Here is a 23886-nt window from a genome sequence, read left to right on the forward strand (position 1 = left end):
TACTGAAGGAGAAAGCTGTACCAGTTGAACTACCCAGATCTCTCTCTCTCTCTGTACATACAGAGAGAGAGAGAGAGAGAGAGAAAGAGATCTGGGTAGTTCAACAGGTACAGCTTTCTCCTCCTACAGCTTTCTAAATATACTCACTCTGTGTATGTGTGTAGCACAGGAACCTCTGCCAGCTGGAGGGAAACGGTAGGAAGGTCTAATCACGGTTGATATTGTGCACTGATGCCGGACTTGGTTAGAGCTGATAACGCCAAGGTTGCAAGCTCAATCCCTGTATGGGGCAGCTGCATATTTCCGCACTGCAGGGGGGTTGGACTACTAGATCCTCAGGGTCCCAACTCTACAATTCTTCTATGACTCCAGTAGTCCCATCGTCTCTGACGATGCTTGCTGGAGCTGGTGGGAGCTGGACTCCAGCAACGTTTAGAGGGCCCCAGGGCCCCCTTCCCCTATGTCTTGGGTTGCGGGGAGTCCGAGGGAACGCTCAGCCAGAAACTAGTAAGGCCGAAAGGCTTGGGCTGCAGCCCCCCCCCCCCTCCGCGCAACCTTATCCTCGTAGTAAAGCCCCGTCGAGCACAGCGGGGCTCCCGTCGGGCATCAGCTCGCACGAAACCTACACGAAGACTGTGCTCGCAGCGCCCTCTGGCGGTCGCCGGAGGAGCAAACCACGGTTTGGGAGCCTGCCTTGTGCCTCGCTTTCCGGGCGCAAGCTCCGCCTGGAAGGAGGGCGGTCCTGGGCCAGGCGAGCCGGGCTCTTCCGCTTCCCTCCGCGCGCTCAGGGAGGTTTCCAAGGCCGAGGGAAGGAAGCCGGGGCCGCAGCGCTCTCGGCCGCCGGAGAGGAGCCTGAGGGAGGACGCCCACGAGGGTAGGAAGGAGTCCTGCTTTCTGCTGGAGTGGTTGGTTGTTGCCACGTGGGGATGGAGACCGGGGGGGGGCGTTTCGGCCAAGCCTACACGTGCAGAGGTTGTAGCAACGTTTCCGAATGCTTCCTGCTGCCGGAGCAGAGAGAGCAGGCCGGTATTGAGCACGTCTCTTTAACAGGGAAGGTTGGGCTTCGTTTTTGTTTAACTTGCAAAGAGGAGCTTTTCTTCCTTTTACGCTTAAGGAAGCTTTGAAAGACACTCATCTCAGCCGCAACCCGAAGTAGTTGTCGGTAGATCTACCTATCAGGGCTAGGAATAAAACATTTAAGATTTAAAGAGCAGGGTGCGCGGCAACGTGTTCTGGCTAAATCCTAGGTTTTGCACATCCACAAAAAACATGTTATCCCAAATCCATCTGTCCTGCCACTTGATTTTTTTTAAATGTATTATTTAATTTGACAAAAATTATATTCTAATTGAACCACTGAGCAATTTATAAGATATATTTAAATCATCAATAAAAACAGTTATAAGTTCAAAAAATAATTAAAATTGACAGTGAAAGCAATTGAAACATCTATGTGCCTGGATAGACTTGCCTAAACTACTTTTATTTTTTAAAACAAAATTCATATAGATCGTAGATAAGCATCCTTTATACCTTAGAACCTTTTCTTTTGCATAAATAAGGCAAAATGGCATGGGTTGGAGCCAACCAAAGTCAGCTGAACCTGTTTTCCGCTCCAAATCCGAACTAAGAACTTTTTGCATAAAAAAGTCCACTCCTGGTTAGCTTTCTGCAGTTCAGCAACATGTTTTCTGTGGGGAAAGCCATTATGTGCTGCTGAAAAAATGGGAGCCAGTAATTCTTGATAAGCTATTGCAAATTACCCAGCGATCTCCCAGTACTGTAGATGCGACCCACTCCTTGAACTACAGTTCCCTATTTAGTGTAGGTCGTGCAACCACAGTTTACCTTGCAGCCTCTATCTCAAGTGCAGTTACAGAGGTTGAGCAAACAGCCTTCCTAAATCTACTGCCTAGGTATTCTCATTACTTTTTATTTATTATCCTTTATATATATTTTAGCTTCCTATGTTTTACCTATGTTTTAATTTTCGTCAGCTGCTGCAAGTCCTGCTTGGGGGGGGGCAGGGTTTAAATAAGTAAAGTTGATGATAGGACAGACATGGTTTAACATCAGGAGACTGATGCATTGAGGCAGGAGTCAGCTATACAGATGGGTTGTGACATATCTTCTTGAGAGAGACGAGGGAAGCTTAAATATTGAACTTGACTAGGTAATGCACATCGTTGGCAGAGTCCAGGGTAGTGTTTTGTCATTTTCATTCATTTGAATGGGGCTTGTACAGGGAACCCCCTCCTGGCAGATTGTAGCCTTTTTGCAGAGATCTCGTGAAATGCAGAAATCGAACTGAATTCCCAGATCAGAGAGCCTAGTGGAATTACACATTTCTGAGGTTTTTCTAGGAATGCTCTTTTTAAAATTTAGGATTTAAATATCCTTCTAAACGATACTAGCTTTTCCTCCTAGACTTCTCGTTGTTCTAGTATATCATGTACTGTTTCCAAAATATAATTCCAGAATATTTCAGCATCAAATGGAAACACATTTGTTGCTTACAACTTTTAGATCCTTGTTGCAGATTTTTGCGGACTGCCCCTTTTGTAAGGCTAAGCATGTAGCGCTGGATACAAGCAACCATGCTTTGTGCAAATGAACCGTTTAATTTGCAGTTTCAAGGCTAGGTAGAAGATAAGAACTTAGCAATGCCAAGTATGTTAGAAAAAATATATTAAAGAAGCAAGAATATGTTGGAATGGGGAGTGCATGCCTATAAATGTTGTGTGTATCTGGTTTAGTTCACAGAATTTATTGCTGCTTTTTCATTCGCAGCTCAGGTTGGCAAACCATACCAAGAGCATCAAGATGTCCCTTCAGGCAACAAAGGGATCGTCAGCCCGTAAATCGAAGCAAATGCCTGTAAAGACATCTTTGAGCAACCCATATACTCTGCAGTGGAGCCCTGTGGATGGAGCAGACATGCACTACATATTGGGGGCCTTAGGAGATGTTATGAAACAGATTGGGTTAGAAAAGGTAGAGACTCGGAGAAGGAAGAAACCCTCTTCTGGAAAGAAGCAGGAGAAAAAACAATGCCATGGCCAGACCAGCAGACTTCAAGACGAGAATTGCCCTGGAGATGCTAAAGCACATGGGTGGACTGACTTGCAAATCAGGAACCAACTCGCTATCGGGATCAACGAAGTAACCAGAGCGCTGGAAAAAAACGAGCTGCTTCTGGTGCTTGTGTGCAAGTCTGCCAAACCTGCTATGCTAACGTCTCACCTTATTCTGCTCTGCGCAAGCCGGGCCACTCCAGCCGGCCAGGTTCCCCGTCTCAGTGAAAGCCTCGCACCGGTCCTCGGGTTAACGTCCGTCCTAGCCCTGGGATTTAAAAAGGACACTGACACTTTTGCAGAGGTAGCCAAAACGATTATCCCGCGAATACCACATTTGGATGTGCCCTGGATTCAGCACGGAACAGAACGTTTGCTGGCCACTGAAGATGCTCATCCGGCGAACTTGCAGGCGGGTGAGTGCACAGAGTCGGACCCGGAAGAGCGCTCTCCCAACCACAAGCGGAAAAGAGCAGGTGGTAGCAGGCTTATCTCTCCTGGTTGTACAGCCCTGCAAGCACTCAAGGTTAAAAAAATAGTACCCAACCCAAACAAGCGAAGGAAGCTTCCCAAAACTAAAAAGCGTATTTCAAAGTAATCAATCATATTGGCTTGTTCCCGCATTTCTTATTTGCCTTTGTGTGTGTTGTGTGTGTTTAAGAAGTCAGTAAAAGCTATGTAATATAAAGGAGGCTTGCAGTTAAGAATATATACCAACATTACAAAATTCATATTTGTGGCAAGATATTCAAGCTTGGTACTGAACACATGTCTTTTCAGAAAATCGAAAAGTGCTTGGAACAAAGCCTTTTTCTGGATTAAACGTAATTCAAAACAAAAATAGTATGAAAGTGATAACGTTTATTCAAACATCCATCTGTGCTGATAGATCCAATAGCTAGTAATCTCTTTAAGATGCCGGAATCACAAAACATCTGCAAATTTGATAGCACAATGTTATCCTTTGGACACTTGCATTTGGTCAAATAATGCATGCAGAACTGACCCCCAGGTGCATTTGGCCTTTAATAGAGGAGTATTTTCTTTAGCATGTCAATCAGCATTTCAGATTTGGATTTTGGGATGCAGGTCACAACTGTTCTTGCGGACCCCACAATGCAGATTTCCTAAACAGAGGTCACAGCCTTACCACGTTCAGTTTAACAGCATGCTATTGAATCTAAAAACTAAAAATGCCCCTAAACAGCTAAAACGGTAGTGCAACTTAAAATGGCTGCTCAGAGGAAACGTGTTTCAATCAGCTGCTATTAATATTAATACTGAAAACAGGCAAGTTGTAGGGACAGTAAGGATGCAGCAGCAAGAACTGGATATAGGATGTGTAGTTAAATTATTACCTATTTAGTCAGGTGCAAAACTCTGTGCTTGCAGTAGTTTGTGCTTAAAGGGTTATGGAAAGGCAAAATCACCACATGTCTACACCAACTGTGCTTTGCTTTCTTCTCTTTCCGGCACAAATATTTAATTTGTTGTAATTTTATTACAACAGGTGATTACAACAGGGACCCAGGTGGCTCTGTGGTTAAACCACTGAGCCTAGGGCTTGCTGATCAGAAGGTCAGCGGTTCGAATCCCTGTGACGGGGTGAGCTCCCGTTGCTTGGTCCCAGCTCCTGCCAACCTAGCAGTTCGAAAGCACGTCAAAATGCAAGTAGATAAATAGGAACCGCTACAGCGGGAAGGTAAACGGTGTTTCCATGTGCTGCTCTGGTTTGCCAGAAGCGGCTTTGTCATGCTGGCCACATGACCTGGAAGCTATACGCCGGCTCCCTTGGCCAATAATGCGAGATGAGCACGCAACCCCAGAGTCGGTCACAACTGGACCTAATGGTCAGGGGTCCCTTTACCTTTACCTAATTTTATTACATTTCTATTCTGCCTTTCCTCTGCCATGGAAACCTAGCTGGTTCCCTGGTGGTTACCCATCCAAGCACTGACCAGACCTGCTTGGCTCCAGCAATTTATTGGATAATAATTGGGAAGATTGTTCTCAGTTGTCTAGTGAAGGAGAAAAATGAAGGGTTATAATTAATCTTATGAAGTCTTGCGTAGTTCTGAGGCTTTCCTCACTCCTACTTCCACACTAATTTCAGATATTCGGTGTTATTTTAATGTTTTCTCTCTCTCTCTCACTCACACACACTTGTTTAACCAGTCATGTAAACTTATCCAGATCACTACTGAACATCTTCACCTTTGATTGAATCACGATGCATTAAATTGAAAGCTTAGAGAAGCGTGGACTCATTTACAAGAGCCGTTCAACCTATACCAACTCACTGGGAAATCGATCTGGGGTGAGTCTAGTTTGGGAAATACCTTCGTTTCAAGCAAGCAATGTCTATGCATGGCCTTTGCTTTTTTTTTTTTAGGCTGGTTTCCATTATTAGAATTAAAGAACAAGGGGTGGGAGGGAGGAAGAAAGAAAGAGACACATTATGGCATATTAGTTAAGGCTGGTAACAGCCAAAAAAAGGTACTTGCAGAGTTGTGAACATTTGCTTATAATAAGCACAAGGGACAGTGAAATCCTTTGCTCCAAAATCCAGGACATACTACTATAAGCAAATTTTACTTATTTACACAAACATACTTTTTGTTTAAAATGGACATCCCCCCCTTTTTTAAAAAAACAAGTAGACAAAAGGAATACCGTATGTGCAATTTTGCAAAAGCCTTGAACACATTCATTGTAACATCTTGATAACAGTACTAAAATTCGTAAGTTTTTTTATGTACAGGCTGCTCATAACTCGGTCACCGAAAGAAACCCCGAAAGATTTTCCTTCTTCACAGCTGCAAGATTAATAGAGTAATATATAATTCAGGCAACATATACACACTCGCACGAAACAGTGCAATACTCTTGAAGTCAAGTCAGTGATCTACTGAAGATCGAAGTACAAATCTGTAATTTTTTTTATTTTATTGATTTGGCAGCATTGCTTATGGAGAAACAAATGCACTAGTCAAGGCCAGTGCATTTCCCGTACCACTCCACAGTTACAAAATACATCCAAGGTTTTCCATGTTTCCTAACAGACAGTCATAATACTCCCCAAGAATTTCCTCCTTCCGGCGATGACATCCACGTGATGGAAAATAAGCAGAAACACTCAAAATCGGCTCCTTCATTTTGTTACATTGATAAATGTACACTACCACTTAATAAATAGAAATGCAGCAGTTCAGTCACATTAACAGTAAAGAATTTGTACTCTATTCCACCACTGCAATCGAGTTGGTTGTACAAAAAACAGTCTTTCACGCAGGGGAGGGGAAGGGGAAAAAAAAGGAGAGAACCCTTTTCCATCAAGATGCGAGCTAAGCGTTGGAAATTAAAAGAAATGTGCTTTTATTTCGTTTCATCGACAAAACAGTAAAAGGTTCATGAGCTTTTTCTCTCTGGTCCGAGCTGAGCTGAAGGATTGGTCAGGCATGGGTCTGTCACGCCCCCTCCGCATGGCCCCAAGGTTCAAAGGATTATTTTAAAGTTCACCAGCCTTTGTGCTTCTCTCCTCTTGGAACGGGACCGATCCAAGAGCTTCCATCAGCCCAGATGATTACTTCCGAGAACTATAAATACAAGTGTCCTTCCTCATTATTGTAATACAAGACCGACCTAGAAAGACAACAGCGGGTTTGTTAGTGCAGGTAAGGGTAACAAATAAAAACATTGGTAAGGAAATATCCAGCCCATTAGCTTCATCATTAGGCCCAGCACAGGTGCCAAGTTGGCCCAGGAGACATTCCTTCAGAAACCATTACTGCCTGCCTCCCCACCTGTTGGGCAGGTACGGATGTGGCTACAAAGAAACCACCGGGAGCTCCTATTGGTTCCTTTGCGAGCAGAAGTCCCTGCCAGCACCAATCAGCTGATTGGCACTGACAGGGAGACCCATGGGGATTGGCTGCACTAGGGAGTTCTCCCTTGGGTTTCAATGCAAACCGATTTGTACTGATGGGAGTATGCCCTTTTAAAGGCATCATATGATGGGCACTGGGAGCTGGCCCTTAAAGGAGGTAGCTGTAAATGCACACCAGCTGATCAGTGGTTAAAGTGATCCTCTTTGAACGCAAATGTCAATCAGCTGACATCAGGTGAGTAATAGAGGCAGTCCATGGGGAGTGAGAGACAGTGACCCACTGGATGGATCCAGTTCCCCAACCCTGTTTTATGACTTAGCGCTAGAACAGGCTTTGTCAGACACACTTGTTGCTAACCTCTGGCCCTCCAGATGTTGCTGGACTCTTAACTCCCATCAGCCCCAGCCAGCATGGCCAATGGTTAGGGATGATTTTACATGTAGTCTAGTGACATCTGGTGAGCCGTAGCTTAGCCTTCCCTGCCACAGGGTACAAGAAGGAGCAAAGTCACAGGGCATCTGGGTAATTCAAATCACTATAGACAACTGAGCCTCTGAACTGAAATGTGTTACCTTTTCAGAGTCCATGCCAGGACACCTCCAGTTATACAAGTAATACTGCAAGTTGCCGTCTCCGATGCCAAACTTCAGTTTTTCCAGGAATGTTTTGTTTTCCATCAAGTCTAGTGCATTGAACACATCAAATCCTTTCTGGCAATATGAGAAAAAAATAATGATTTTTTCCCTAGTAGCGTTTGCATCAAGGTTACCTATAAAAGCGTGCTGTGCTTAGCATGTGATCCCATCATTTGGTACACATCCTGTACAGTATAGTCACCCCTCCATTTCTTGCATGTCTGGGGGTTAGCTCCCCAATTCCGTTGCTAGTCACATGTACCTTGAAGCGTGCAAAAACTTCCAAGTGGCGGGCAAGTGGAATTGATACCCAAACTCACTTTGACTCAATGCATCACAGGCAACATTCAAGGTTCTGCGCCAAAGGAGTCCAGTTTGCAGAATCCTCACCCCTGACAAACAGGAGATAAGGAACAGGCACCCGCTTACATGTGACAAATGGCAAAGGTGTTTTTTTTTATTTTAGTCTGCTGGCTTCTGACCTATAGTTTGTGCAAGACAAAGTTGTTCTGGACAAACCTGAAGCACGCTTGGCAAGCCAATCTATTGTTCATGAAAATTGTAATCAGACCATTAAGTCAAGACTTTTAATGGCAATGGGTATAAAAAAACAGAACTGAGAGAGACCAAGAGCTGGATTTACTTTAACTAAACTGACATGACTAAACCAACTGACTAAAATGACATCTACTGATGGAAAGTGTTACTTTAGCATTAGTTTTTATTTCATTTAGAGCTCCTCTCTTTTTTTTAAAAAATAATAATAATTCTTGAGGTTTTCAATTAAGTACTGACAAAACAGATAATGTGAGAAAACAGGGAAGTTCTGTTGCACAGCCTCAAGTTTTTGTGCTGACGGGATCAATGTGTTGAATACTACCCCATGGGCTCATTGGAAGGTAATAGGTTAAGAGCTCTTCTCTCTCCAGAGCCCTGCAATGAGTCACTGTTGTTGTGTCTTAAGTTTGGATTAAGACAATGATACGGGGACAAGGAAAGCTCCAGTCTTATTCAGTTGTTTCTCCATCTAGAAGTAGCAGCAGCAGCAGCAGGCAAAAAAGAGGTCTCTCTCAGAAAATAATAGACTTGGAATATGTGGGTGTATCGTGAACCCCCTGTCCCTTGGAAGGTGGTGGACTCTCCTTCCTTGGAGGTCTTAAAGCAGAGTCTTGGGTGGCCATCTGCCATGGGTGCTTTAGCTGAGATTCCGCTATTGCAGGGGGTTGGACTAGATGACCCTTGGGAGTCCCTCCCAACTCTACAATTCTCTGGTTCTGTCTGAGAGCTGTTCCGTACAACCCAAAGGCCTCCTGGGAGCTCAAACACATAAGCAGAGGCTGCCCTGTTCTCTCCAGTGCCAAGTGGGGTGTCACACCAGGAATTGTGTTTTCCCAGCTCTCCTGGCCACGGAAGACTTGGGAGAGGCAACCATGTTTTATATATAAGCAGCCCAAGTGACCGACGATGCCAAGGCTACTTACCAGCTTTGCTATAATGAGTGCATCGTTCATGAGATCCAAGAGAGGGGTTTCCGTATGAACATTGTAGAAGGAGTAGGCTGCTTTGAGGCTTTTGTGAACAGGATGGTGCATGACCGTCGAAGGTAACGTGTAGAAACTCAGAAAGTCGGTTAAAACACCATTTGAACTCTAGGAAAGGAAGGGGAGGAAAAAGACACTACTGAGAAATCAAAGCGAAAAAGACTATAGCACACTGCAGACAAAAGCAACTCAAGCTGGTTGGCAGAACTACAGGTCAAGAAAAACTACTGCAGCCAAGAGTTATTTGATGTGCTGAGAGTTTACAGCCAGCCAAATAAATATGGCCAACAGTCTGTCTTATTATAGCCCTGTTAAATTTGTTTGAAAACAATCTCACGCTGATCATGATCTCTAATACCATTACTTTAGTCCAGTCTTTCCCAAACTTGGGCCTCCAGCTGTTTTTTTGGGGACTACAATTCCCACCACCCCTGACCACTGGTCCTGCTAGCTAGGGATGATGGGAGTTGCAGTCCAGAAACAGCTGGAGACCCAAGTTTGGGAAACACTGCTTTACGCCAAGGGGTGGCTAACCTGTGGCTTTCCAGATGTTGTTGGACTGCAACTCCCATCATCCCTGACCACTGGCTATGCTGGCTTGGAACTATGGGATTTGGAGGGCCAAAGGTTCTTGCAGCTAGAACAAAAATGCTCAATGTGCAGGCTGTCCCCTTTATTACATGTATTTCTCATCGTTTTCCCAAGGAGCTTAAGGTAGCATACACGGTATGCCACCCCAATTTAAACCACTCAGTGAGCTTCATGACTGAGTGGGGATTTGAACCAGGGTCTCCCCAGTCAATGATCACGTTGGTTCTCGCTTCCTTCTCTAGTGTCGAAGTGCACAGCCTGCCATTAAAAAAATGCAGCACAGAACGAGTCTAAACCGTGAAAGATCCCTAAAACGAGATATCTAGAAAATAACTCAAAGAAACCTTTAGATAACTCAAAAAATGAGTTGCCGGCTAAAAATATCTCGTTTCACTGTAAATGATCTATCAGTTTCCGCAGAAGGAAAAAGAAACTTATTGCATTGTAAAGGCTCAAGGTCACTTGTCAATAATTCAGAATAAGGGGAGGATTTATGAACTTTAAGGAAAACTGAAAACTCCCAGGGTAAATTACCCAAAATAAAATTTACCCCTTACTGTCTGGGAGTTTTCAGTTTTCCTTAAAGTACATAAATTAATAGATTAAAATGGAGATACAGGAGTTTCTAATGGTAAGGGAAGAGCTTCTCACAGGCACCAGGTCCTTCATTGTGAGAAATGGATGATGGACAAGACTGGCTTTTGGTCTGATGCAGCTGGGGCTTTTCTGACATTCTCGATGGAGGCAGGGGACAGACTCTCTCTTACCTCTACAACAAAGGTATCAATAATGTGATCCTGAGGCAGGAACCAGTGGGACACTTCTTCTTCGTCCATAACAGGAGCGAGGTTAAACTGCTTCAAGTAATTGTTGATTAATTCTTGCACCGCTTTAATGTCTTTTCGTTCCATTGGTCTCAAACCTGAAGTCTTTGTGGCCTTGTTATAACGAAAGAGGTCAGAGATTAAAAAAGAGAGAGCTTATACATTAAGCAGAAAAACAATGCTAGGGCATTCAGTTAGGGAAAAAACTACTGTGCCTATCCTCTAGATCAGTGGTCCTCAACCTTGGGCCTCCAGATGTTTTGAGACTACAATTCCCATCATCCCTGACCACTGGTCCTGCTAGCTAGGAATCATGGGAGTTGTAGGCCAAAAACATCTGGAGGCCCAAGGTTGAGGGCCACTGCTCTAGATTACTCAGGTGGGCAGAAGACAGATCTGAGAGATCTCTGGGAGTTTTGAGAGTCTAAAGCTTGGCAAGTTTTAGACTCTCAATTGACAACTAAAACAGCCTCCCCCATTATGTTGTTGATAATGCTGGGGTAGGGAGACCAGAAGTGAATTTTTGTGTGAAATTGCTTGGGAGCTGGGTCCTGGCACTGTTCCGAAATTCCTGGCTGAGTTTGCGCATGGAGACACACTGTTCCTTAGCTTACATCCAAAGTACATCCTGTAAGCCTGAAGTCTGCTGTCGAATGATGCTTTGCATAACTCCCAGCAAATTCAACACCTTCAAGGAGACACCAACCAGGCAGGAAAGTCATCCTTCATGAACATCTGCATGCGTACAGATGTTTGGGCAGCAAAAAAATAAATAAATGACCCCGGTCTTCTGAGTACCAAGAGGGACTTTGTAAATACAGGAAAACAAACAGTGGCTTCAAGAGTACAGTGGTACCTTTACTTATGAATTTAATGCGTTCCGAACACACATTTGTAAGTCGAAAAAAATTGTAAGTCGAATCCCATAGGAATGCATTGGGAGAAAAAATTCGTAAGTAGAAGCAACCCTATCTAAAAATTCGTAAGTAGAAAAAATCCTATCTGAACCGCATCCAAGATGGCGGACGGAGCTCCATTCGTAAGTAGAGGTACCACTGTACTGTGTTCTAAGTCTCCTTATGGCCTCATCAGATTTTACAGGAAAACACACGGATCTGTGTTGTCACACAGCGTATATCTCCTGTTTTCTCTGTCCTGTTTAATGGGGACATAATGAGTATGGAACAAACCCTGCCTTTAAAGCAGGGATGGGGAACCTCTGGCCTTGAAGATGCTGCTAGACTACAACTCCCATCATCCTCGAACATTGGCCAAAATGGCAGGACTGATGGGAGTTGGAGTCCAACAAAACATCCGGGAGGTTCACAGGCCATAGTTATTTCTCCCTAATGAACCAGTAGATTGCGGGCCCCCTCCCCCACAAAAAGCTCAACAACTTTGACTTCCGAAAAAAAGCTCAACAACTTTGGTAGATCACTGCCAGTTTTTTTTTTTAATAGTGGGAGTAGATCACAGTCTCTTGAAACTTGGACATGCCTGGCATATGCCATCAGTACATTCAAGTCAACTCTACAACTCTTTGAAAGCGTCTTCCCAACCAGAGTTAACTATTTCCACATCTCTCGAACAGTCTTGCCTTCCCAAAATGAAAGTCTGCCTTGTCAAGGATTGATAGAAGGATATTTGGGAGAGTTGGGGGTGTTGTGAACAGACACAATGCTTACATCAGGAAGTCTGTAAAGCTTCATCGTTCTCTGTAAAGTCATATTCCTACTCAAATGAGAAAATTTCACCTCTACCAATTTTCTGGGATTCAAGGATCGATGCCAATACCTAGAAATGTTAATATATATATATATATTAATTTTATTTATTCAAAATATTTATTACTACCCCTCTTCACTGTTACAAACAGGATACAGTGCATTTTTTAAAAAAACAACAACACCTAATATAATAAATAAAATTTATCTCACTTGACATCAGTCCCTGAATTGCAATCCCCGCGTTTCATTATAAGTAAACTTAACATTTTAAACTAAATTATCCAATTTAAGGGAAGTTATTGCTCCACTGCTTGGGACAGGACCTAGAAAATAACTGAGCAGAATTTTTTTACACAGAAATCTGATTTCGGTCTTTGAAATGTGTTTCCATGCAAAGCACCCACAAAATTTAACACACTGGCAGCTAATATTGTAAACACAATCTACCAAACTGCTGGATTAATTAGTTTGTTTAAGGTATGTGCTCCCCACTCCCCAACTCCCTTGACACTGTGAATGTCCCAAGGTCACCTGTGAATTTTATGGCTGAGTGGGGATTTGAACTGTGCTCTCCTAGGTCCTAGACCAGGGGTCAGCAAACTTTTTCAGCAGGGGGCCGATCCACTGTCCCTCAGACCTTGTGAGGGGGCTGGACTATATTTGGGGAGGGGGGGGATGAAAGAATTCCTATGCCCCACAAATAACCCAGAGATGCATTTTAAATAAAAGGACACATTCTACTAATGTAAAAACACATTGATTCCCGGACCGTCCGTGGGCCGGATTTAGAAGGCGATTGGGCTGGATCCTGCCCCCAGGCCTTAGTTTGCCTGCTCATGTCCTAGACCAACACTCTAACCACTACACCATGCTGGCTGTGGGCAGGAAAGGATAATGCAAAATTTAAGAGGACAGTGCATTCTACTTCCTCTTCCATTAACAGGGAATGACAGCTGAACGCACAGCCCACTAAATATCCCTTTGCAGCCTCACACTGACACCATAAAGTGATTCACCCGCAAGCTGGTTTTTCTTAGCGGAAAAGATGGAGAAAAAGAAATTGAGGCAATAGCATATATTGAGCCAACACTGACCCAGGGCCGGCTCATCATAGACCCCCGGTGGCGCAGAGCACCATGGCACCAGCCCGCCAGGAGGGCGCCGCGAGCTGCGCCCGCCCGTTGACCGGCCGGTCCGCTACGCAGCTGCGCATGGCGCCCACCGCGCTGGGAAACGGGGTGGGAGGGCGCCGTAGAGATCACGCTGTGTCTGCCCGCCCGTCGCGCAGCAGCGCCGCGCCCACCCGCCCACTGCGCTGGGAAACGGGGCGGAAGGGCGCCGGAGAGATCCGGCGCGCCATGGCGACAGGGGCGCTTAAGACGGCGCTGCACTGACCGTTTGCAAAATGAACACTGGGCACGAAAAGGTGCTTTCACCGACTCAAAGTATTCCCAACCCTATTTCCCCCCAATGCCGGTTCACTGTTCCAGCACCAATCCCCTCTTCTAGGGATGTTCCTAAGCCAAGAGCCTTTGCTTAGCCATCCATACTGTGCATGAGTTACAGGCTGCAAACACAGCCTGAATCCTCCCACTTTGCACGAGCATGCAAACAAATCAGTAAGGAAATGGTTTAGCACTACAGCCAAGTCTGGGATTGTGGTTGATTCCTCCCCAACAAGCCAGGACCACTAGTTAAGGCTTAAATCAAGGCTTGTGGTTGGCTTCCCAATCCTGGCTTATAGAGGATAAACAAACCACAATCCCTGGTTTGGACGCCACATAAAACTATTCATTCCTCTTACTGAATTATTTTTACCTGCTTGTGCATAGCAAGGGATTTATCATTAAATGAAAATGCAGCATTAAACTGGAAACTTTAAAAACACAAGATGTGTTTTGAAAGCTGCATGTATAAACCCCATATCACCACCACCTGCAAGATTTTGGAAAAGCAACCATATCTCAGGAAAACCCTTTGCTTACCTGCAAGTTGCTACAGGTTTGGGAAGTACCACTCCTGCAGTGTAAACTGCCTGAAAGATCCCTTCCAAGTTTACTCTCCTGGTTATTTCGCGAATCAGGACCGGTGCGACTCGCTTAGATCTCAGTTTTTTATGGACACACAGAAAATTAATTTCTACCATTTTCTTTTCACTGGGAACAAAAAGTTATAACCCAATACTTATTTTTTAAACAACAACAATCCAAATATTCTCTAATATTCTGTCTGCGGTGCAGAAATGTAATATAAACTTTTGCGACGATAAATAAATGAGAGATGATGACTGCAAGGCTCACTTCCTCTTATGCTGCCAGTGTATTGCAGGGATTTGCAAAGGAGGCGGGAGAGAGAAAGTGAGGCCATAAGCCTCACCTCCTGATTCTGGGCAAATCAAAAGAGCAGCCCAAGTGGGCTGTTGCAGAACGTAAGGGAGTTGAGGCCTCTCCCTGTAATTCAAGCACTGATGTAATGTGCCAAAGATGCGGCTGCAGAACTAGGAATCGCAAGCTCTTCGCACGATTAGAACTTCCCATGTAACCTTCTGCAAAATGGCCTTTTCACATGTTACATAATTGCCTTGTGCTCCCAACTTTCACTGCCTCTCTCCTGGACCCTGAGATCATCCTCTGAGGCCCTTCTTCGTGTGCCTCCTCTACGAAAGGGTGGCAACATGAGAACGGGCCTTTTCTGCAGTGGCCCTGTTTGTGGAATGCACTCCCCCTAGGGAGGATCAGGTGCCCAGTGCTCCAAGTGAGGATGCAAATTGCTCTCTCCCTGGTCATCCAATAGGTCATTTGATAAGTGGTTAAGAGGGCAATAACTTCCCTCCTCAGTGGACCTGCACAGATCTGCTGAGAAGGAAGAAGCTGTGTGTTATGTGTGTGTACAAGTGTGTGTGTATGTGGGGGGGGTGACAACCTCTAGCCTGTAGCACAGTGGCTCCCACAGTAGCTGTTTGGCCACACCTCACGGGGTGGCTGAGGGCGAACGCAGGACCTTTGGAACAAAGGAGTTGAGCCACCCCTTTTAAAACAACGAAGAATTCAAAGCTGGCTCCGTTCAGCAAAAGGAATGCTCGATTATTTCGAGAGAGAGAATATTCCAATGGTACGTTGGCTGTTTCTTATTGAAAGGAATGTGTTCTTTGCAGACCATGTACCACCATAAGGCCACATTTTTTAAATCCTGCCTTCCTCCAGCTGTATAAACAAAACATGTTTTGGAAATAATTTGCCAGCACCTTCTCTCTGGAACTCTCTTTCCCGGGGAGGTGCACTTGGGATGATTCCCTTAAAAGGTTTTTTTCTTTTTTCCTTTTCCATGGCTAGACAAGTTCTTCCCTTATTAGACAGACCTTTGGACTGTAAACATCTGGGTTGCTGCTGCATACTGGGGCCTTCTGACTTTCAAAAACGTTTTCGAAGCGCTTCATATTGCTGGCTTAAGGATTTGTGTTTTAAATGTAGGGCGTTTTGATTCAACCATGCTTTTAAGCACTAGCCTGGTAGCTCTTGGTGATCCTGTATTCCACCCAGGTGGAAACAAAATTTAAAAAATTCTTCCAGTAGCACCTTAGAGACCAACTAAGTTTGTCATTGGAATAAGCTTTCATACCAATGACAAACTTGTCATTGGTATGCATGCACACAAAAGCTCATACCAATGACAAACTTAGTTGGTCTCTAAGGTGCTACTGGAAGGATTTTTTTTTATTTTGTTTCGACTATGGCAGACCAACATGGCTACCTACCAGTAACTCCACCCAGGTGGATATGTGGAACACCATGTAGACCAGGGCCTTGATGGACATCTTGGTTTTTGTTCCAAACTATCATGAAATAGAGCAGCATCCCATTATTTAGAATAGTAAAAAGTTGCCAAAGTGATCACACTTGTATTGAGGGCATTCCCAATAAATGCCAAAGCAGGAATCTTTAAATGGGACTTCAACTAGTGTAACTGTATACTGGATTTCGACCTAAGAAAACAGTGAACATCTTTCCAACATGTCCCAATCAGCCATTGATGAAATTGATTTTTTAAAACATGCCTAGCCAAAACTAACATCAGACGTGGTCAGGACTTACCTCTCATAAATCCGTATGTGTGCAGGAATGGCGCTTATGAACCCTACCAATTTTCTATTGGATGATACTCTGACACCACAATGCCATTGCGGAAGCCAGCCTGGAGGCCGCAGAGCCCTGGAAAGAAGAAAACCACAGGTTAGTATTTATTGTTGTTATTTAAAAAGAACCTAACAAGCTTTCTAGGCACTGTTCCGAGATTTTTTTTTTAATAAAAAAAATTCCCTGCCTGCAGACTTGTTATGCAACAGACACGACACAGAAGGAAATAGAGTTGATGAGGGATGAGGAAAAGAAGTATAGCCAGGTACTAATTTTTTCAAAGGTTGCTACTTGGGAAAACATGGAATTTTGTTACTCACCACAAGAGAAACTCTGGTGAATAGTCAAATCTAAACATATTATCATCATCTTCTACATAGTTTTCATTTAGCAGCATGTACAACTCCTTGAGCTGAAAAGGCATTAAAGGGAAAACATTAGTCCCAATGCACTAACTAGAATTCTGCGCTGGACTCTGTAGACCAGTGGCTCAAAGTGCTGCATTTACTAACTGGTGGAAAACTCCCCTGGTGCCCAAGCGGAGCTGTGCACATAAAAAATGCCCAGCAGCGAAATATGTGGGCCTCCCCAGCTTGTGTTTAAAGGACTTCAAGCAGTTCTACTTACGACTTCGGCGTTGCTCAGGTCCAAAGTGTCCCATGTGAAACCCTGTGGCAAAGAATATGGCTCTATGCGGATGTTGTCCTTATCGGGCTCAATTGCGCCGTGAGATGTAATAACTTCACCTAGTTCATAAAAGAAGAAGAAGAAGCAGGGAAAGGAAAAAAATTCCATTGTGTGCAGCTTATGGGCATGTGTCAGGGCGACTCCTTACAGGGAGCCTCCCGCCATCATCCTGACCAGCGACAGCGGGGAAAGCGGAATGGAAGGGGGAAGGCTCAGCGAGGCACCAGAGCCCTGGCAACACTCTGGGGAACAGATGGTGGAAGAAGGGCTCAGCGACGTATCGGAGCCCCTGCACCACTCTGACCATCTAGGGGAGGAGGGACGGCTCAGAGGGGCGTCGGAGCCCAGGCACCGCCCCAGCCAGCGAGGGGAAGAAGGGACACCGCTCCTTCCGGCGCCCAGATGCAGCGCGAAGGGGCGGTGTTTCGGGGTGCCCAGGTTATTATGCTGGCCCCGAAGCCGACGGACACCATTGCCGGGTTCTGAGAGTGACTATGCGGTCATGTTTTCTGCTATCTCTGCACTGTAAATAGCATGCACAATAAGACCTTTAAAGACACAACGGACTGCAGCGTCTTTACTCGGGAGTAGCCGCAACAACTCCCTGACAGCATGCTTTTGAAAATCCCTACTTTTAAGGGACGAGGGGAAGATTGATGGAACCAATATGGAGTGAGAATATTAGACGTCATACTAAAGTAAGCTTCAGTTTGTGTTCTCCCAGCTGCCCTCAATTACTCAAGTCAGTCCAATGTACTGTATCTTGATTGGTTACACCAGCATAACCACTGTGAGCACACAATTTCCCTGGATGTCACCAGTCAGCCTGTCACCTTTTGCCTCTTTTTGCTGAATGCTATAATTCATGTTTAATTGTTTTTTTAAAAAATATATATCAAAAAATCTCTCCCCCCCCCCGCGCTTTTAGCTGTTTCTATTTTCTGTAACCCGCCTTGAGTCCCTTGTCAGGGGAAAAGGCAGGATATAAATATGATAAGCATGACCGCTCCTCAAAATGAACTCGCTTCAAATGCAGATTCAAACCCCAACAGCAGACTCACGGCTCCCAATTAATGCAGCAATACTTTTCTATGGCAAGGTGGGGACTGGGAATTCAACACCCACCCCAACATAGCTGCCAAGTTATCCCTTTTTTACAGGGATTTTCCCTTATGCTGAATAGGCTTCCTCGCGAGAAAAGGGAAAACTTGGCAGCTATGCACCCCAACAACTCCTGCGTGTCTATCAGAGGTTCCCTTTGGAAATTATATAGTCTTTAAAAACCAGTTTTTCTTTAACTGGTTTTATACTTCTCATTTTACAGTCCTTACTCATCCCTTTTCTCCTTTGACATTTCATCACAAATCCAACTAAGCATGAAAAAAGACCGAACAGAGGAAAGGGTTAAAAAGCAGGGGGGGGCCACAGAGCTACAGTTCCCAGAGTGGTCTAACAATTGATCCTTCTTCCCAGGGAGCTCTGGGAATTGCATTTCTGTAAGGAGAAAAAAGGCCTTCCAATTGCTCTCAGTACCCTTAATTCTTTGGGGGAAGCCACAACTGTTCAAAGTGGAATGATATTGCTTTAAATGTTTAGTGCAGATGAGGCCTGTGTCAAAGGGCCCTAAGTAGGCAGATCTAAGTCCCCCCCCCCAAGCCGTGACTATATCTGAGGAGCAGGACCTGATGTTAAAATCCACCCGCTGTTAAGCTTTCTCTTTTCCCTTCTGCCTCTCTTTTGTCAACTGCCCCAGGATCCCACCGCAAGCTCACAGAAACGAGAGTCTGAGTTCTCTCCTTTCCGCTGCCACTTTTGCTTAGATTGCTCTATTAAGTCCCATATACAGTGGAAGGACGATAGGGGTCGTAGAACTGCTAATGGATCCCACTTTCTGACCAGCGCCCCCCGAAGCTGGGCGGAAGGGGCAACGCAACTGTGACCACCCTCCTCTCTCTCTGCTGGTTCAACAGGTGCCTTTTGGGCATCCTTCCCCAGAAGTTTCCACCTCCGATTAGACTGGTTTTTAACGCTGCCGATACACTTGCTTCTTTCGTTCTGGTTGTTTTTGCACTAGGATTCCACAAGGCAGGCTGTAAATCGATATATTCAATCAGTCAATCAGAACACTTTCATTATCCGGTCCCGGCTACAGACTTACTAAGCTTGGGTACAGGCTGTGTATCCCAAAACTGGTATTTACGTTTGCTCGCCTCGTCAATGTTCTTTGCTGGGCCCTGACATGCTGAGAGGAGCTCCATGGCTCTCTGAATATCTTGCAGTTTCTGCATTGGAATGGCTGGATTCTGCAGGGAGAGGGAGAGAGAGAGAGAGAGAGAGAGATGCAGAGTCAATTAGGGTGCATCCAAGATGTGGGGAATATTGCATTAGCTTTCCTGATTATAGTGCTAGCACTTCTAGTCCTGTGCTCTAAGGTCCCGTTCTCACTGCATTACCTGTTGTGCTATGGAACTGTGGCTTCCTGACTGATATATCATTCTAAATTTCACTCGCACCGTTAGGTGTGGTGTGACACAACAACAACAACTGCCATTGGGCAATGTCACTACCCCTCCACCCTTTGTGCATGTGTGTGTTTCTCTTTGCCCGTGATAACAGCAGGGAACAACAATATATGCTGGGATAGAGCACCCAAATTTTGTCACTCCACTCCTGTGATTTTCCAGGTTTAAGGGGGCTGCAAATGGATCCCCCCCACCCCCCACCTCCGGACTCAAACAACAGGAAACGAGTAGTAAAAACATGCCATGTTGCCTAAGTTTTCCGGAAATGGCTTTTAACATTGTGTGAAAGCTCAAATATATTGCAGGAATTAACAGTTTTACTTTATTACTGGTATATATGAATCAACTAATGCCATATATTGTGTTTGCTCTCGTCTAGATAATTTCTCCCCTTCATGGATCACTGCCTTGTCGTGGCAAAGGGGCTTGAATAACTGCAAGAAGTTATGAGCTATGCCGTGCAGGGCCATCCAAGACGGACAGGTCATAGCCGAGAGTTAAAGGTAAAGGGGTCCCTGACCATCAGGTCCAGTCGTGTCCGACTCTGGGGTTGCGGCGCTCATCTCGCTCTATAGGCCGAGGGAGCCGGCGTACAGCTTCCAGGTCATGTGGCCAGCATGACTAAGCCGCTTCTGGCAAACCAGAGCAGTGCACAGAAACGCTGTTTACCTTCCTGCCGGAGCGGTCCCTATTTATCTACTTGCACTTTGATGTGCTTTTGAACTGCTAGGTGGGCAGGAGCTGGGACCGAGCAATGGGAGCTCACCCTGTTGCAGGGATTCGAATCACCAACCTTCTGATCAGCAAGCCCTAGACTCTGTGGTTTAACCCACAGTGCCACCTGGGTCCCTACCAAGAGTTACTTTAGACTAAATGTGATCCACCTGGAGAAGGAACTGGCAACTTTCTGGATCATGTGGCCAGCATGACTAAACTGCTTCTGGCGCAACGGGACACCGTGACGGAAACCAGAGCACTCAGAAATGCCGTTTACCTTCCCGCCGCAGCAGTACCTGTTTATCTACTTGTACTGGTATGCTTTCATAGAATCATAGAGTTGGAAGAGACCACAAGGGCCATCCAGTCCAACCCCCTGCCAAGCAGGAAACACCATCAAAGCATTCCTGACATATGGCTGTCAAGCCTCTGCTTAAAGACCTCCAAAGAAGGAGACTCCACCACACTCCTTGGCAGCAAATTCCACTGTCGAACAGCTCTTACTGTCAGGAAGTTCTTCCTAATGTTTAGGTGGAATCTTCTTTCTTGTAGTTTGAATCCATTGCTCCGTGTCCGCTTCTCTGGAGCAGCAGAAAACAACCTTTCTCCCTCCTCTATGTGACATACTTTTATATATTTGAACATGGCCATCACATCACCCCTTAACCTATTCTTCTCCAGGCTAAACATACCCAGCTCCCTAAGCCTTTCCTCATAAGGCATCGTTTCCAGGCCTTTGGCCATTTTGGTTGCCCTCCTCTGGACACGTTCCAGCTTGTCAGTATCCTTCTTGAACTGTGGTGCCCAGAACTGGACACAGTACTCCAGAACTGCTATGTTGGCAGGAGCTGGGACAGAACAATGGGAGCTCACCCCGTCGTAGGGATTCGAGCCACTGACCTTCTGATCGGAAAGCCCAAGAGGCTCAGTGGTTTAGACCACAGCGCTACCCGCGCCCCAATAATAATACAGTCATACCTCGGTTTAAGTACGCTTTGGTTTGAGTACTTTCAGTTTAAGTACTCTGTGGACCCGTCTGGAACGGATTAATCCACTTTCCATTACTTTCAATGGGAAAGTTCACTTCAGGTTAAGTACAGACTTCTGGAACCAATTGTGTACTTAAACTGAGGTACAGTGGTGCCTCGCTTAACGAATGCCCTGCTTAACGAAATTTCCGCTTAACGAAAGGATTTTTTGAGCAGAGGTTGCCTCACTAGACGAATTTGTTTTATGAAAAATTCGTCTAGCGAATCGCAGTTTCCCATAGGAATGCATTGAAATTCAATTAATGCGTTCCTATGGGCAAAAAAAAAAATTAGAAAAAAAATTCAATGCATTCCTATGGGATTCGCTAGACGAATTTTTCGTTATAAGAAAAGACCCGTGGAACGAATTAAATTCGTCTAGCGAGGCACCACTGTACCACTGTAATATGCCACCCATATCATATTTCTCAGTACCATATTATTTAAAAAGAGCCATTTGAAACCAAACGCCATTATGCAAAAGGCATCAAACGATGACAGCAGTCTAAAACCGGCAGTTAAACATAGTATAAAAAGCAAATACAGACAACCCAAGAAATCCAATTTGACTCCCCAAGTGTTTTTTTTTTTAAAAAAAAATGTCAACATTCAAATGTCACTATAAGCCAGGGTTGCTGGGCTCATTGTGGTTCACTGTGAATAAGCAACCTGTTGGTGCATAATGGCGTTATAGAAATATATGGCATCGCCACACCTGGAATGCTGTGTACAGTCCCCTCCCTCACTTCAAGGAGGACATTGCAGAGCCCCAACTGGCCAGCTCAAGGGCTATGGCTTCAACTCAATTGTACAATGATGCTGAAGCACTCGCAGTGGACCACCAGCTTCTGAGCCCCCAACCAGGATGGCTCACTGAACTTTGTTCACTAGCACTTGGTCTTCCATGTCTTCCCTCCCAGGTGAAGCCCCAAAGTAGGTGAGTTGGGACTTGCCACCCACTTACAACATGCCTCAAAATGTAGTGCTGCCTCTGAAAATCTGGATTTCCCCCCCTAGCACTAACCTAGCATACTTATTTCGTTCTGCAGGCTTTAAACCATATGAAACAGAAACTGTTGCACTTATCTGCTTGTACATGACCTACCACACACACTACGGAGCTAGTTAAAAGCTAAATGGTTATCGTATGAGAAGCCCTCAAAAAGATGCCTGGGAGAGAGAGAGAGACTTGCAGATTTCAGGAAACCACTGTGATGAAAATTGTAACGTGAAACAGTCCAATAACGATGGCCTTTTATTTGTCGACTACTGGAATAATAAGGGAAAAGACAATATAAGTCACTTTTCTTTTCTTTTTTAAAACGCTTTAAATCAGTGATTCCCACACTTTTTCAATTCACAGAGCACCTGGGACTTTGAGGTGCTCTCAGCAGGAAACTTCTTCTCCAGGATGTTGGCTGTCATCTTTGCCATCAATACGGGTGTTTAGCCTGAATGAACTAGAATTAAAAACTTTGAAGAGCTGATTACAGAAACATTGGGCTGTTGGCAATGATGGCACAACAACTCCCACAGGTGGAATTAGCTGAAACCTGGTCCGATGGATGGTTTTTATGTAAGAGATTGCAAGACAATTAAAAAATAAAATCCTAGCCACTAACTTAATCCCCCCCCCGTGAATTGGGAGAAGTCTACCGTTACTCCATTTCCCAGTTAATTGTGTTACCACATTCTGCAGCATCTGCAGCTTCTTAGCTGTTTTCAAAGACAGCCCCACAGACAATGTGTAGGACAGGTAACTGAAGTCAGGCTATCATCCCCATCTAGGTATTTTAACCACAGAAATGTAAGTTTGGGAACTACTGCTTTAAATGAACTTGTTTCTCAAACTATTGCCCTGATTGACTTGTGAATACACTTTATGGGTAACAGATTAACTCAAATATCCTCTCTGCCAGCCTTGTTTGTTTTCTCTTCTCCATCTGTTTTCCAATATTATATAATAGATTGAAACTTTGTTAATCTATCTTAAAATACTATTTAGGAAAGAAATAGGGATGTAAGCACAGGCCCATTTCCTTCACCTTACCTGAGAAAGGGAACTGCACCAGGTGAGGCAGAGGTTTCAGGTGCTGTGTTATCGTTTTAAAAATACAAGAGATCAAACCCACATTTTAATAACCACCGACAAATCCCCCTACACCAGGGGCCAGTTCACAGAAGAATCTGATACATCATTTCATTCAGCCACCTCTTTTGCCAACTGGTTTCCATACACACAGCAGCTGGAAAAGATCCTGCAGCACTCATGAGAATCAACGCCACCCGAAAGTGATCTGGGGACGCGCTGGATCAGACATCACTTCATTTTTATGACGGCAATCTTCGGAAAGGAAGTTGTATGTAAACAGCAGAAGCTGACCCAAATCTTAAGCAGACTAGCCACTGAAAGGTTATTTTGAATGGGTGCGTCTAAGCATAAGAAGCGGGGCAGAGCCACTATGCTAACTGTGTGACAAGTATGTTGCAGTTGCTTACTGGGAGGCAGATGGGAAGGTG

The 23886-nt window shown here is 44.8% G+C and overlaps 2 protein-coding genes across 6 annotated transcripts in view; one reads left to right on the forward strand and one right to left on the reverse strand.

Moving 5' to 3' along the window:
* Positions 1-780: 780 nt before the first annotated feature.
* RPP38 (ribonuclease P/MRP subunit p38) lies at positions 781-3915 on the forward strand. Of its 2 annotated transcripts, none has more exons than XM_088654448.1 (2): positions 781-1026; positions 2791-3915. In XM_088654448.1, the coding sequence occupies exon 2, from the start codon at positions 2824-2826 to the stop codon at positions 3670-3672; it is 849 nt and encodes a 282-aa protein (XP_088510574.1). In that variant the 5' UTR covers positions 781-1026; positions 2791-2823; the 3' UTR covers positions 3673-3915. The 2 variants fall into 2 exon arrangements, with proteins under 2 accessions (XP_088510574.1, XP_034985464.3); XM_035129573.3 differs by having other exon boundaries at positions 781-874.
* Positions 3916-5989: 2074 nt separating this feature from the next.
* Positions 5990-23886, reverse strand: part of NMT2 (N-myristoyltransferase 2) — a 31837-nt gene continuing 13940 nt past the window's right edge. For 2 of the 4 annotated variants that reach the window (XM_035129571.3, XM_035129569.3), the window contains exons 3-12: positions 19300-19402; positions 17040-17158; positions 16733-16824; positions 16371-16487; positions 14265-14435; positions 12238-12346; positions 10496-10666; positions 9078-9245; positions 7534-7671; positions 5990-6716 (exon numbers count right to left, since the gene is read on the reverse strand). In XM_035129571.3, coding sequence (XP_034985462.2) covers positions 6696-6716; positions 7534-7671; positions 9078-9245; positions 10496-10666; positions 12238-12346; positions 14265-14435; positions 16371-16487; positions 16733-16824; positions 17040-17158; positions 19300-19402 — 1209 coding nt within the window. In that variant the 3' untranslated portion in view covers positions 5990-6695. Of the gene's footprint in view, positions 6717-7533; positions 7672-9077; positions 9246-10495; positions 10667-12237; positions 12347-14264; positions 14436-16370; positions 16488-16732; positions 16825-17039; positions 17159-19257; positions 19403-23886 lie in introns of all 4 variants that reach the window. The other 2 variants (XM_035129570.3, XM_035129572.3) reach the window with 1 other exon arrangement.

Source organism: Zootoca vivipara, chromosome 11, assembly GCF_965207765.1.
Source record: "Zootoca vivipara chromosome 11, rZooViv2.hap1.1, whole genome shotgun sequence".
NCBI lineage: Eukaryota > Metazoa > Chordata > Lepidosauria > Squamata > Lacertidae > Zootoca > Zootoca vivipara.